Source organism: Pan paniscus, chromosome 7, assembly GCF_029289425.2.
Source record: "Pan paniscus chromosome 7, NHGRI_mPanPan1-v2.0_pri, whole genome shotgun sequence".
NCBI classification, from domain to species: Eukaryota; Metazoa; Chordata; class Mammalia; order Primates; family Hominidae; genus Pan; species Pan paniscus.
In genome coordinates this window covers 22,198,763-22,213,620 of record NC_073256.2, presented here as the reverse complement: position 1 = coordinate 22,213,620, position 14,858 = coordinate 22,198,763, and the positions used below count along the sequence as shown (strand labels likewise).

Genomic DNA, 14,858 nt, shown 5'->3' with positions numbered 1-14,858 from the left:
ATGGCGCACACCTGTAGTCCCAGTTACTCGGGAGCCTGAGGCAGGAGAATCACTTGAGCCCAGGAGGTGGAGGTTGCAGTGAGCGGAGATCATGCCACTGCACTCCAGCCTGGGCAACAGAGTAAGACTCTGTCTTTAAAAAAAATTAAAATAAATAAATGCTATGCCTAGTATTTTCCATGTACTGTCTTATTATCTCAGTAAATCCCATATAATCTTCCTATGAAAGTGTATCTCATTTATCTCCATTTTATAGATGAGAAAACTGAGGCCCCTGGAGTACTATTAATTTTCCAAGACCGCATTGCTCATAAAGGGTACAGCAGGGACCCAAGCTCGACACTCTCACCCTCAAACATTTCCACAAGTGTAGACCAATGGCTCTCAACTGGGGTGGTTTTGCTCACGTACCACTCCCTTGCCCCACAGCATTTGAAACCATCTGGAGACATCTGGGGTAGCCACAGCTGGGAGGGTAGAATGGTACCTAGAGGATGGAGACCACAGATGCTGCTAACCATCCTTCAATACATGGGACAGCCCCTCCCCCACCACCACGAATGGTCTCACCCCAAATGTTGTGACTGTGCCAAAGCTGAGAAACCCAGGTTTCTCCTCAGCAAGAAGGAAAATCCCTGAAACGTGGATGCACCTCTACAGGAGCCCCAGGCTGACAATAACCTTCCTGATCTGGTTTCAACCCTGGATGCTTTTACCTGGTGCGTCCATCAGGGATTTCAGGGACTCCAGTGAGTTATTACCCTCGAATGCTCGGTTCTGCCTGACAACCCAGAAATCTCTGCCAAGATGCTTGGTCTTGGGGAAGGCTCAGCAAGTGGTTGAGGTTGATAACCAAATACCTAGGAGAGACTTTTCTCTCCCTCCAGGAGGAGCTGTGGGTCAGACACACCTTGGGATCATTCACAAGTGGTCAATAAAGGCTTGGGGTGGGCCAGGTTTTCTAGGCCTTCTCAATGGGGTGGGTGTTTGTGGATACACAAGAAGCCTGTGAAACTTCTGATATTGGCAGGAAATCAATGCCCCCACCCTCCAGCCCCCTACATCCCCACTATAAACACATGCCCTGCAGCAGGACTTGACACTCAGGGGCTCCTGGGGTCCCGATTTATCTGCTAAAACCTCCTCTAGCCACCACCGAATAAAGCAACCCCTTGCCACCCAACCACAAGAGCACAGCCTGGGAGCCACTCCAAGGAACACCAAGTCACATTAAAACCTCAGCCATCCAGAGCACCAGGCCTGGTGATGAGAAAGAACATTTTATCCTTAAAAGCATCTGAATGCCCATGCTGCTTCTTACAGAGAAAAGTCCAAAATAATCTGCTATTAAAGAACGAGGATGGTTTTGACATTTTTACCAAGCTAATGGTCTACGCAGACAAAATCTCATAAAAGGGCGCTCTGTTCTTCTTGATCCACTCAGACATGGCCTGTGAGTGAGGAAACGGGCTCTCCTCCTCAAAGAAATCACTGCTGATTCTCACACCAGCCTGACACTGCTTCATGGGTTCTTCAAAGAGAGTATTCCCATAGAAACTAAAACGGAAGAGGAATGGGTCTGGAGGGCATTGTGGGCAGCAGTGGGCTTTGGGCCAAATTTTAAGTTTGAAAATCAAGATTCCCTCTTTTCGAGGGGCCGCCGGACTGAGCAGATACAGACACCGTGAAAAGAGGGTGCCACGTTCAGATTCAGGAAACAAGGATGGTTTCTTTTCAGTTCCTCCATCATCCTTCAGGTCATGCGATTCCCATTTCCCTCTGTGGACCAAACAATTCAGTGGGGTGTCTGCCTTTTAAATATTTCATTATCAACATATCATCGTTTTAGCCTCCAGAAAGCATTTTAACATGAAGATTCTGGCTTAAGACTCTTGTGGGTCTGTCTGTCTCTGTCTCTCTTGTCCTTGAAACAGAGTCTCACTTTGTCACCCAGGCTGGAGTGCAGTGGCATGATCACAGCTCACTGCAGACCGACCTTCCAGGCTCTAGCAATCCTCCCACCTCAGCCTCCAAAGTACTTGGGACTACAGGCACACACCACCATACCTGGCTTTATTTTTTATTTTTTTATTTTTGGTTGATATGAGGCTTCACCACGTGCCCAGGCTGGTCTTAAACTCCTGGGCTCAAGCAATCCTCCCACTTCGGCCTCTCAAAGTGCTGGGATTATTGGCTTGAGCCACCATGCCCAGCCAAGAACCTTGTCTCTTGTGATGCACCCCAGAACAAAACATCACTGCAAAAACACACCAAGGCATGAGTTTTAGTCCTAAGTCCCATTTATCCACCATACACTATGTGCCAGGAACAACGCTAAGTGCTTCTACGGAGGAGCTTCCCTTAATCTCAGCAGTAACAACCCCAGGCAATGGGGCCTGTTGACAGATCCATTTGCCACTGAAGACAGTAAGGCTCAGAGAGGGTAAGTGGCTTGTGCCATGTCAGCCAGCTAAGGAGGGGCAGAACCAGGATGCAAACCCCAGCCGCCTGGCTTCAGACTCGCGTTCGCAAGGTCCCACTACACTTGGTCACTCCACTGCATTCTGGTATCCTGGTCTTTGCAGAGTCCACGTAAAAGAGGGAGGTAGAGGGAGTGAGAGGGACTTCACGCAATAAAGTTTCCTGGTGTTACACTGCCACCGTAATTGTGTCCCCGACCAGGACCTCTGCCTTCTCATCCTTTCCGTGATCGGCCCTGGAAAACCTTCCAGAGAACTGTCCTCCTTCTCCCGGGATCTCAGAGAAAATTCACCTGAGTTCAGTGTCCAGGTGACCCAAGGTCTGAATGCGGTAACGTGCACGGGGAGATGAGGATGTCACCATGAGCAAGCCTCCCAGACAACATCCGGGAGCAACCCCAAGACTGGGCAGGGGGGGCTCTGATGCCGCCCACGGCGAGGAGGGCTGCCAGTGCTGCCTAAATGGGTTCAGAATGAAAGCCGCCCTCCCAACTTCAACCCGGGGCAGGCCACGGAGCCTCCCGCCGCCCCTACCCCGCGTCGCCGGCACCCCCGCGCCCGCTGCACCCCCGGACCCCCGGGCCCGCGTCACTCACTCCTCTGCCGTCGCCACCTGTCTGGGTGCCGGTCTCCTCCCTGCCCGGCCGCGGCGCGTCCTCCCCGTCCTCGCAGTCCTGGGGGTGTGCGCTTCCCCCTCCAGCAACAGCCGCAGCCTCTTCTCTTCGGGAGGGACGTCGTCCTCCTCCCTCCTGGGCCGGCCATCCCTGCCTCGGGACTTGCCAGTGGCTTCGGAGCTGCCGGAAGGCCTGGCCATGACTCCGGGGGCTCTGCCTGCACTTGGGGAAGAAGAAGGACCCGGAGCAAGCGGCCTCTCGGCGGAGCTGGGGCGTCTGAGCGCAGGCTCGGTGAGTCCGCGCGGCGCGGACCTGGGCACCAGTGCCGGCGCGGGCTCTTCTGCGGGCCACTCCTGGCTCTCTGGCGCCCTCTGCTGGCCGCTCACGCGCACCGCCGCCACGCCGGTCCCGGGCCTGCGCCGCTCTCACCTGTCCTGGCCCAGGAGGTCGCTGTCCCTTGCCCGTCGCCAGGCCCGCTCTGGCCAGGCCCTGCACCTCCTCACCGCCCCAGGCAGGTTGCACCCCGATGGTCTCCCTGCCTAAGGAGGAGAGAAGAGAAGGGACGCCCCGAGAGGGTGGACATCGGCCACAGCCACCTTGTCTTTGCTGTTACCCTGTGTCTTCCATGATTTGGAGGTGGTGGGAAAACCGAGGCTGCTCAAAACTCGTGGAGAATTCCTCCTGCAGGATGACATGAATGCACCTTCGCATTGCCTACCAACAGATCTTTTTTGAGCATCACTGCGGACCAGGCGTGGTGATAGGGGAAGGGATATTGTGGTGAACATGACAGGCATTGCCTTCACCCAGTGGGGCTCAGCGCTGGGTGAGAAGGCATTGAGAATGGACATTGTCAGTTGGGCAAAAGGAGGCCAAGAAGAAGTGCTGGGGGCATGGGAACTGAGAAAGACAGGAGGCTCAGCAGGTCTTGGAGCTGGGAGAGGGACAGCAGCAGCGGCTGTTCCAAAGGAAGCAACAGCTGAGAGAGGCCTCAGAAAGTTGTTCTCAGCCCAGTGGAGGGTGTTCAGGCAGAGGGAACAGCGTGTGCAAAAGCCCAGAGACTGGGAAAGCAGAAAGAGGACTGTGGGTCTGGAGCACGGTGGGCAAGGGGCGAGAGGCGTGGTGGGTGGACAGATTGCCTGGGACCGAGCCATGCAGGGGCAGAGGAGATAGGGGATCCTTGCAGGCCCCCAGCTGGGGCTGAGGCACAGAGACAATGCAGGTGGTCAAAGGGAGGAGACGTGGAGAAATATTTTGGAGGCATGCCCTGATGAATGAGTCCAGGATGCAGCCTTAGTGTCAGTGTGGAGCTCCTTCCTAGGTTGTGTGATGAGCTGAACCCGGGGGTATTTTCTGGACATTGAAGTGCTACACCCAGAGTCCAGGACAGGCTAAGTGAGCACCAGCAGCTCCTGGCCCATCTCAAAAGCAGGAGAGACAGGGGAGACTGGGGAGGCCACGGCGGAAGGGGAAGCCAGGAAGGCAGGAGAGGCCAGGGAAGCAGAGGAGGCCAGGGAGGCAGAGTAGGCAGGAGAGGCTGGGGCGGCTGTGTCCTTTCCATGATTCTGCCCAGGATCCTAGGCCCCTGTGCTCCCTGAGCTTCCCCACCCCAAGCTCTGAAACCATGTTGCACAATGGTCTCCCCACTAAGCTCCTGATGGCAGTGCCTACCCTGCTGTGCTCCCTATTTCAACCCTAACAGCTCTCACAGTGGGCAGCACATAGTAGGTGCTCAGGAAACACTGGTGGGAGAGCACATGGATCTGCTCAGCACCTTCCTCTCTCCTCCAGCTCTTCCCTGTCACGAAATAATTCTGATAACGACACATGGGCTTTGAGACCCTCTTCTATTACTTTCCATATGTTAATCCATCTATACCTCACAGCAGCCCTCGGGGTGGGTGCAATGAGGATGCCCGTTTTATAGAGGAGGAAACTGAGGTATAAAGAGGGTAAGTGACATAGGCACACTACAGGGGCTGGGGCCAAGTGATCAGAGCACTCAATCCCCAAAGGCAAGGTGGATGCAGTTACCATAAAAGATAGCAGACTCAAAGCTGCAACCAGAATAGTCTGACTCGCAGAGACCTATGGTGCCAGCTGACTGTGGCATTCCTAGAGGTGAAACAGATAAGAAGCCTGCCACATTTTTACTGGATCTGTGTTTGCAGAAGAGTTCTAGGTCAGGTGAGCAGAAGTCTAATCTGAATCATAAAAACAGAGTCACAGTCCCCCGTGAATTTCCAGACATAAGCCAGTTCACAGACCCGGAGTCCCTTGTCTGAATGGGAAGCCAGGTCCCCTCCAGAAAGGACTCTGCTCCACTGCCAAAAATTTATACTGTCAATCTTTCTCCCAGCCTGCCCCCAAGGGAATACACAGCCTTTTACCAGGATGACTGAACAGGAGAAAAGGAAGTAATGAGACATGTGTAGGATCACTGGACACAGGCTCTGAACTGGCACTAGGCTGAGACTAGGGTCTACCAGTCAGAATAGGCATTTTGGAGATCAGGTGAATGTTGGTGCAAGTTCATGTCATGGTAGATCCATTGGGTCCCCAAATCCATCCTCTGGTTATATACAAAATGGCCATGTTGAGATTTAAATTCAGGGTATCCAACTTAGAGGCTGTGCTCTTACTCATGAAACATTCTGACACTACTAACCAATTTAAAAATGCAAACACCTCCTGGGGCTAGCGAGAGTCCTCCAAACACTCATGTAAATTGGTTCTGTCAAGGATTTCCTCTTACCCACCGCCCCTCCACCCCCCCCAACCCCCCCGCTGAGAGCCAGTTGCAAGGAGAGACTAGGGAAGGGCGTTGGGTAACTTTGCTGCTAAAAGCTCTTCTGGATAAAGAAGAGCTTTATCCAGGAAAAAGAAGCAAAATAGAGTTCAGCAGAAGTTGAGAAAAGAAGCAATATGTTTGACCAGGCACGGTGGCTCACGCCTGTAATCCTAGCACTTTGGGAAGCCAAGGAGGGCACATCACGAGGTCAAGAAATCGCACCATCCTGGCCAACATGGTGAAGCCCCGTCTGTACTAAAAATTCAAAAATTAGCTGGACATGACGGCACACGCCTGTAGTCCCAGCTACTCGGGAGCCTGAGGCAGGAGAATCACTTGAACGCAGGAGGCAGAGGTTGCAGTGGGCCGAGATCATGCCTCTGCATTCCAACCCGGTGACAGAACAAGACTCCATCTCATAAAACAAAACAAAACAAACAAAAATGTAAGCTTATTTTTAAGCCTGAACAAGTGTAGTGGTTTAAGGGTTCTGCAAACACTGCCCCAATCAGGCTACAAGATGTTGTGGCAGCAATATTTACAGCCAGTCACTCCTGGCCGGCTGAGCCACTTTTCAAAACACCCTTGCACGGCTGTGCAGAGCGGCTGGCTCCACTGGCGGCCGACAGAGCCATAACTCACAGTGTCACCACTGCCCTCAAACCCCTTCGGTAAGCACTTTGTATTTTTGAGACGGAGTCTTGCTCTGTCATCCAGGCTGGAGTGCAGTGGCACAATCTCGGATCACTGCAAGCCCTGCCTCCTGGGTTCATGCCATTCTCCTGCCTCACCCTCACAAGTAGCTGGGACTACAGGCGCCCGCCACCATGTCCGGCTAATTTTTTGTATTTTTAGTAGAGACGGGGTTTCACCGTGTTAGCCAGGATGGTCTCAATCTCCTGACCTTGTGATCTGCCTGCCTCGGCCTCCCAAAGTGCTGGGATTACAGGCGTGAGCCACCGCGCCCGGCCTGGTAAGCACTTTTAATCAGTGCAACAGGAATAAACATTTGCTGCAGAGCGGCAATGTGCAGGGAGGAACATGCTTCCGCTCAGGCTCAGAAAGCAAAACCTCCTGGCTGTTTGCCTCTATGCAAGAGCTCGCAGGAAAAGCCCTCTGTGTGGCTGCCAGCCTCACACACTTCCCCCAAGCGCTGAGTTTCTCTTCCCATGTTAATCTATGCTCTGACGTGCCATCTGTCAACCACCACACCATTCTCAGTTGCCATTTCAAAGCATCTTTCCCTGTGAATGGTCACCAGCCCTGCCCTGCAAGCCCCCAGGTGACATTGAACTTAAATGAGAGATAACAGGTTTCGGGGTGGATTTCAGTTCAGCATCTTGGAGTCTCTGTGTGGACATGAAATCTGTCTCCCCAGCTGTGGGCTGCATCTTTGTTTGTCATCTGGTTTGGTTCTTGGGGACTTGGAAACTCATGGGAACCTTAGCAATTTGTCAAGAAGCTGCACGGCCCTTCCAACAAAAGCAAGGAATAGGAAGAGAAGCCCAAGGCTTCAGATCAAGGTGCAACTTAAAGCAGCCTCAGTGTAAAAGCAAACAAGAGTCAGAGGGATGCCTAAGGCAGAGTCTAGTCCCCAAGGCAGCTATAACGCAAAGAGAAAGAGAGAGAGAGATGGAGACAGAAAGACAGAGAGAGATGGGAGGAGACATGAGGCACCCAGGCCTCTGCATCAAAATCCGTACAAGAAGGGCCTCCTAAAAATGCAGGAGGCTGAGGTGGGTGCACACAGAAGTTCAAGACTAGCCTGGGCAGCATAGCAAGACTGTGTCTTTACAAAAAATACAAAAATTAGCCGGGTGTGGTGGTGTATGTCTGTGGTCCCAGTTACCCAGGAGGCTGAGGTGGGAGGATGGCTTGAGCCCAGGAGGTAGAGCTGCAGCGAGCTGAGATAACACCGCTGCACTCCAGCCTGGGCAACAGAGTGAGACTTCATCTCAAAAAAATTTAACAAAAATTTTAAAAAGGATCACCCTGGCTACTTGAATGGGTAATAAGAAGGTAAGAGCAGAAGCAAGGAGACCAGCAGGGAGATTCTGCAGGTGGGAGTCCACGGAGGCTCAGACCAGGCTGGCACTGAAGACTGCCTGAATTCTGTATATATTTTGATGATGAAGCAACTCACCGACTCTTGAAGAGTGGGCTCTAGGAGACTGTATTTTTAACAAGCTCTCAGAGGATTCTAATGCAGGCTGAAGTTGAAGAACTGGTTTAGGTGAAGCTTCTGTTTCATCCTTGGGGAAGTACCTACTGACTTTTCTCTAAGCCACCTCAAAAGAGGTGCTAGACAAGATGTGCTCCAATGTCTGAACATGTGTGCACAGCTCTAGAGCCAACCTCAGGACACTGAGTCAAAGGTTAGGAGTACAACAGTGAACAACCACTGTCCTCTTTTCAATGAGCTTTGCATTTAATGAGAGAAATAAAAAGCAAAAAAAAAAAACATTTTCAACTCAGAATGGTAAGAGTTATGGTGACAGTATGCCTGGGGCAATGGGAGCAAATAGAAGGGGCACCCGATTGGCTAGGTGCAGTTGTTCTTGCCTGTAATCCCAGCACTTTGGGAGGCCAAGGTGGGTGGATCACTTGAGGCCAGGAGTTTGAAAACAGCCTGGCCAACATGGTGAAATCCTGCCTTTACTAAAAATACAAAAAAAATTTGCCCGATGTGGTGGCGGGCACCTGTAATTCCAGATACTCAGATGGCTGAGGTGGGAGAATTGCTTGAACCCAGGAGGCAGAGATTGCAGTGAGCCAAGATAACGCCACTGCACTCCAGCCTGCATGGTCAGAGCGAGACTCCGTCAAAATAAATAAATAAATAAATAAAAGTCCGGAGGTGGGTGGGCATGCAATCTCTATCAGGTGGTGAGAAATCCTTCTCCACCACAGGACTCCTCAGCTGAAGACTAGAAAATGGTAGGAACTAGCCAGGTCGATAGGAGAGGTGTGGAAGATCATTCCCAGCAGAGGGAAGAGCATGTGCAAAAATCGAGACGTGAGAGGGTGAGGAGCTGAGAGATGTTCATATAATTATAAAAACTGACCAATATAGAGGTAAGTTGGAGCCAAATCTTAAAGGCTCTTTGTCGTGTTTATCCTGTAGACAAAGGGAGACAGTAGATGTTTTTAAGCAGGGGAGTAATCATCCACTTTGTGCTATAAAAAGAGCAGTCTGGCTGGAGGAGAGTGGGAGGTGAGTAGACCAGGTAGGAGGCTGCAATACACCAAGTGAGACAAGATGGTTGGCGGACCAAGGCTGTGGCAGTGAGGATGGAGAGGAGACAGTAGACTAACTTGACTGAGAAAGAGGGAGGAATGAAGGAGGAGGCCCAGGTGTTTTGGAAGCTGGGTGGATGGTGGTGTGAATCTGACGTGGTGAGCCCAGGCAGAAGAGGAAATCAGGAGAGGCAAGGTAAGATGAGGTCAATGCAAGAAAGACAGCCAAGTGGAGATAACAACTGGGCCATTGGATTCATCAGCCTGGAGTTATACAGAGAGCTCTGGAATGGAAATAAAGAGGAAAGGACTTTGGGAATAGGTGAATCCTCCCAGAATAATGTGTAGAGAAAGGAGAATAGAACACAGGGGACAGAAAAAGGGAAGAGATTTGTTATTAAAACCAACCATCCATCAGACATCTTCCAATAAAACACTTGTTAGAGGTTTCCTCAGTGTGAGTTATTCAGGACCAGAGCTAAAGACCATATTCCCAATAAAATCACTGCTGGGAAGGTCTTCATGAAAACATTTAATGCTGCTTTTAAAACAACAACAACAACAAAAAGGCTTTAGCTACTGCACAGATCCTGGAGCAATTTTTTGTCAAGAGTCTATCAAACATGAATCTGATCTGACTCAAGGAGGTGTCATATCAAGTGTAGAAATCCAATTCCAATGTCCATAAGAGCCTTTCTGCCAGGTACAAGACCCTAATCCAGTTGAAGTGATTTTCTATTGATTAACAGTCTGGGAATACACAGGTTGTTGGTTTATGAGATTTCCCTCCCTGTGCCTTCATGCCAGCTGTGAAAGAGTCAAAAGGCTCCTAACTGTCAAAATAAAAATGGTACTTGGTCACGGAGGAAACAGATTTTAGGTCAAACACATTGATGACTTTTTAACTATGAGAAGCCATTAATGTTACTGAATAAGCAAATCTGTTTGCATAACCAGATTTTTAGAGGCTACTGAGAATAAAGCTTTTCCTAAGTGGGTGATTTGTACAACGATAGCCTTTGGGTCTCTGATGGAACAGCTCTGATGAGGAAATGTTCCTTTAATTATGTGGAAGGCCAATTACCACGTTATAGCCACATTGTTTTGCAGATTGCATATAATTTCACCATTTTCATAGCTTCAGCACTATAATTCTGGAGAAAATTCAGGCACCAAGGAGACACTTGGGGAACATTATGCTGGAGACAAAGATGTTTTAACGAATTCAATTTAAGCTTCAACATTAAAGTTATTTTGTTGAATAAAACATAATGGAATAATGAGCTTGTGTATGTCAACTCTATAGTGGAGGTAATAATAGCTAGAGAGAGCACGTCCCGTCTCCTCTTTTTAATGCTCACTCGAGTAATACATAATGCTATAGAGAGAACCTTTCTCTAATATGTGCTTCATCTCAGGCTAAGCGTGTTTTGGGCAACTGTGCTTCATGTAAAAAAAAAGATAAAGGATCTAATTTTGGAGCCATTCACAAAAGTGCTACCACTTGATTTTCTTTTTATACTCTGAGATTTCTTATTCCCAGTGCCTACCAGGAATGGACTTTCTCGAGAAGCTCAGATTAATCACTCCTTATGAGAGGTGACAGCATGCTGGCAGCCCTCACAGCCCTCGCTCGCTCTCGGTGCCTCCTCTGCCTGGGCTCCCACTTTGGCGGCACTTGAGGAGCCCTTCAGCCCGCGGCTTCACGGTGGGAGCTCCTGTCTTGGCTGGCCAAGGTTGGAGCTGGCTCCCTCAGCTTGCAGGGAGGTGTGGAGGGAGAGGCGTGAGCCAGAACTGGGGCTATGCATGCTGCTTGCCTGCTGGCTGAAGTTCCAGGTGGGCATGGGCTTGGCGGCCCTGCACTAGGAGCTGCCGGCCGGCCTTGCCGGCCCAGGCAGTGAGGGGCTTAGCACCTGGCCCAGCAGCTGCTGTGCTCGACTTCTCGCCGGGCCTTAGCTGCCTCCCCATGGGGCAGGGCTCAGGACCTGCAGCCCACCATTCCTTAGCCTTCCCCCCTCTGTGGACTTCTGTCCAGCACGAGCCTCCCCGATGATCACCACCCCCTGCTCCACGGCGCCCAGTCCCATCGACCACCCAAGGGCTGAAGAGGTTGGGAGCATGGAGAGGGACTGGCAGGCAGCTACACCTGCGGCTCTTGTGTGTGATCCACTGGGTGAAGCCAGCTGGGCTCCTGAGTCTGGTGGGGACTTGTAGAACCTTTATGTCTAGCTAAGGGATTGTAAATACACCAATCGGCACTCTGTATCTAGCTCAAGGTTTGTAAACACACCAATCAGCACCCTGTGTCTAGCTCAGGGTTTGTGAATGCACCAATCGGCACTCTGTATCTAGCTACTAGGGTGGGGACTTGGAGAACCTTTGTGTGGACACTCTGTATCTAGCTAATCTAGTGGGGACGTGGGGTGTCTTTGTGTCTAGCTCAGGGATTGTAAACGCACCAATCAACACTCTGTCAAAAGAGACCACTCAGGCTCTCTGTAAAATGGACCAATCAGCAGGATGTGGGTGGGGCCAAGTAAGAGAATAAAAACAGGCTGCCAGAGCCAGCAGTGGCAACCCGCTGGGGTCCCCTTCCACACTGTGGAAGCTTTGTTCTTTTGCTCTTTGCAATAAATCTTGTTGCTGCTCACTCTTTGGGTCCACACTGCCTTTATGAGCTGTAACACTCACTGAGAAGGTCTGCAGCTTCACTCCTGAGCCAGCGAGACCACGAACCCCACCAGAAGGAAGAAACTTCGAACACATGCGAACATCAGAAGGAACAAACTCCAGACACGCCACCTTTAAGAACTGTAACACTCACCAGGAGGGTCTGCGGCTTCATTCTTGAAGTCAGTGAGACCAAGAACACACCAATTTCGGACACACTGACACACTTGGCACTGGGAGGTCTGTATGGAGCAAGTGAAGAAATCAGCAGAGTGAAGATAGAGGGAGAACAACATGATGGGGGAAAGGCAAAGTTACTGCCATGTTGGTTTCAATTCTGCCACTCATGAGTGAGACCCATGACCTCCTCTCTCTAGGACTCTGTTGTTCTTATCTGTACAGTGGAGGAATAGAAGGGCCTTTTAAAGTATTAACATTTCCTGACCTATCTGTAAAACACTTTCATTCAAACTGATGGGAATTTTGACTACTTTGCCAAGAGGACATAATCATCAAGCTGAATGTACCAAACAACATTGCCTGAAACTATCTAAGCAAAAACTGAGAAAGTTACACAGGACAGACAAACCTCTTATGAGAGTAAGAACTCTTCAGCACATGCTTAGTGTGTCAAAGACAATGCTGTATTCACACCATTCCTCTTCCTGGACATGCAGAAAGACTACATTTCCCAGCCTCACTTGCAGTTAGTTTGGAACCATGTGACTGCATTTCCACCAATAGGAATGTAAGAAATCACTTCTGGGCCAAAGTTATCAAAGGCAAGTGTGAGCTATGTTCCCTCTCTCCCTATCCATATGGCTACCAGTGATAATCTCTGAGATGGCAAAATTAAAAGATGGAAACCTCCAGAATCTCTGAATCACTGTTGGACAAGGGCGCCCAAGGAGAACCCCTGCCCTGCACCAGACTATGCTATGGGTGCCAACCCACTGAGAGTTCAGGGTTTATTCGTCTCAGCAGCAGTCTATTGTTACACTGACTAACATCCTAAGGTTTGAGAGATCTAGCATATTGTTAATTGAAGCTAGATTTTAATTACACTGAGAACCTTATCTATTGAGAAATAAAAACTCTCCTAAAAAAACAAATAATCCACATTCCTTTTAACCACATGTGGCAAATTTGCCAAAAAAAAACAAAAAACAAAAACAAAAAAACTGGCCACATATTAGGCCATAAAGAAGTCTCAACAAAATCCACTATACGATTGACATTGTCCAGACCACATTTTCCCGACCATAATGAAACAAAATTAGAAGTCAACAGCAAGAAGATAGCTAAACACAAGCACACATTTGGAAAATTAAAAATATCCTTTCAGGAGTTAAATGAAAAATCACAATAGAAATTACTAAACATTTACAACAGAATGAAAATACAACTTTATACATATATATATATAATATATATTTTTTTGTGAGTCTTCCAACTTCGTTCTTCTTTTACAAGGTTATCTGGGAAATTCTGGGTTTCCTGCAATTCCTCATACAGTTTTATGCTGTTTGTCAATTTCTGTGGCTGGGATGAACTTATAGTAGTTCTCATAGACCAGGGTTTGCATGTCGCTGTCTAGAGCCCGGATCTGCTGCACCATGTCGGCCTCACTGTCCATCAGCTGGGCAAGAGGGCACTCTCTAGGCAGCTTGTCTAGGTAAACTTCTGGGTCGAAGTGCGCCCCGTTCAGATGGATAGGGTCCAGCGGGTCAGGCCCCGCAGGAAGTCCCACCGCCTCCCCTTCCGAGAGGCTGTTGTAAAGCTTTAGCATCCTGTGCGCCTTCCACCAACGCTCCGTGAGCCTCCCCCTCCAACCCTTCTGGGGAGTCCCCAGGTCCACACCTCGGGCTAGGCCCAGTGACAGCTGCCGCCGCCATAGCTCCAACTGCAGCCCACAGGTGTAATTTTTATATTTTTAAGTTGGATACATGGAGCTACTTGGCTTTTGCTTTCATCACACCGTTGAGGAAAGAGGTGGTTGCTTATGGTACCCCTGTTTTTACTGCATCCTGTAATGGATGAGAACCTCCCTGTTGCAGAGAGCAAAACACTGAACTAAATTGTGCTGTAACACAGCCCTGTGATGGGGGATTGGGAGTGATCCTGCAAACGCTTGCAAATCTGTACAGTGACAGAGACAATCGTTTGGGCAGCTGTTCACTATAGGAAAAGGCAATTGACCAAAAGTCAGTTACTGAGCTATCTCAACACTTTCATTTTATTTTAACTTTTGGCAGCAGGGTGCGATTAAAGGAGAGAAAGAAAACAAAGTGATAAGTGTAAGATAATGTACACACAGTGTAAAAGAAAATGACAAGACAGGATGACTATTTGTCTCTTGGTTAGCTCCTTGGGCTCTATGTCTCCTTCCTCAGAGAACCTCGTTTTCCTTTGTCCAGATTTCTTAGGGTGGATAATCCAGGTGCCTGCTTTTCCGTGATGGAGGACAAAGACGTCCCTGGAGCCGCCTCCCACTGCATCCTTTCCTGCACTGCCCACATGGACACAACTCAGCCGATTAGACTTCCTCTCAGAACTTTAGTCTTGAGCAAAGAGATTAAAGGGTGAAGTGACTGAAGGTATGCCCTTCCAAAGTGGTACGTGAGCTAATGGCTGAAGTTTGCCAAGCCCATCCAAGCACTTTTTTTCGTAATTTTTATTTACTTATTTTTTTGTGACAGAGTCTTGCTCTGTTGCCCAGGCTGGAGTGCAGTGACGTGATCTCGGTTCACTGCAACCTCTGTCTCTCGGCTTTAAAGGAGTCTTCTGCCTCAGCCTGCCAAGTAGCTGGGATTAGAGGCATAGGCCACCATGCCTGGCAATTTTTTTTTTTTTTTTGTATTTTTAGTAAAGACAGGGTTTCACCATGTTGGCCAGGCTGGTCTCGAATTCCTGACCTTGTGATTCACCTGCCTAAGCCTCCCAAACGGCTGGGATTGCAGGCGTGAGCCACGCGCCCAGCTTCAAAAAGTTTTAAGCAGAGCTCAGAGGTCTTAACCGCAGGCACATCGGAGGAGCATTTTTGAAATATTTTCCAGCTTCCTTAGT

At 49.6% G+C, this 14,858-nt stretch overlaps 1 protein-coding gene across 1 annotated transcript in view; it reads right to left on the bottom strand.

The window, feature by feature from the left end:
- LOC106634351 (uncharacterized) overlaps positions 1-13,581 on the bottom strand; it is a 133,784-nt gene extending 120,203 nt beyond the window's left edge. The window contains exons 1-4 of the mRNA XM_063607039.1: positions 13,306-13,581; positions 8,951-9,003; positions 4,979-5,030; positions 3,077-3,700 (exon numbers count right to left, since the gene is read on the bottom strand). Coding sequence (XP_063463109.1) covers positions 3,077-3,700; positions 4,979-5,030; positions 8,951-9,003; positions 13,306-13,581 — 1,005 coding nt within the window. The remainder of the gene's footprint in view (positions 1-3,076; positions 3,701-4,978; positions 5,031-8,950; positions 9,004-13,305) is intronic.
- Positions 13,582-14,858: the final 1,277 nt, after the last annotated feature.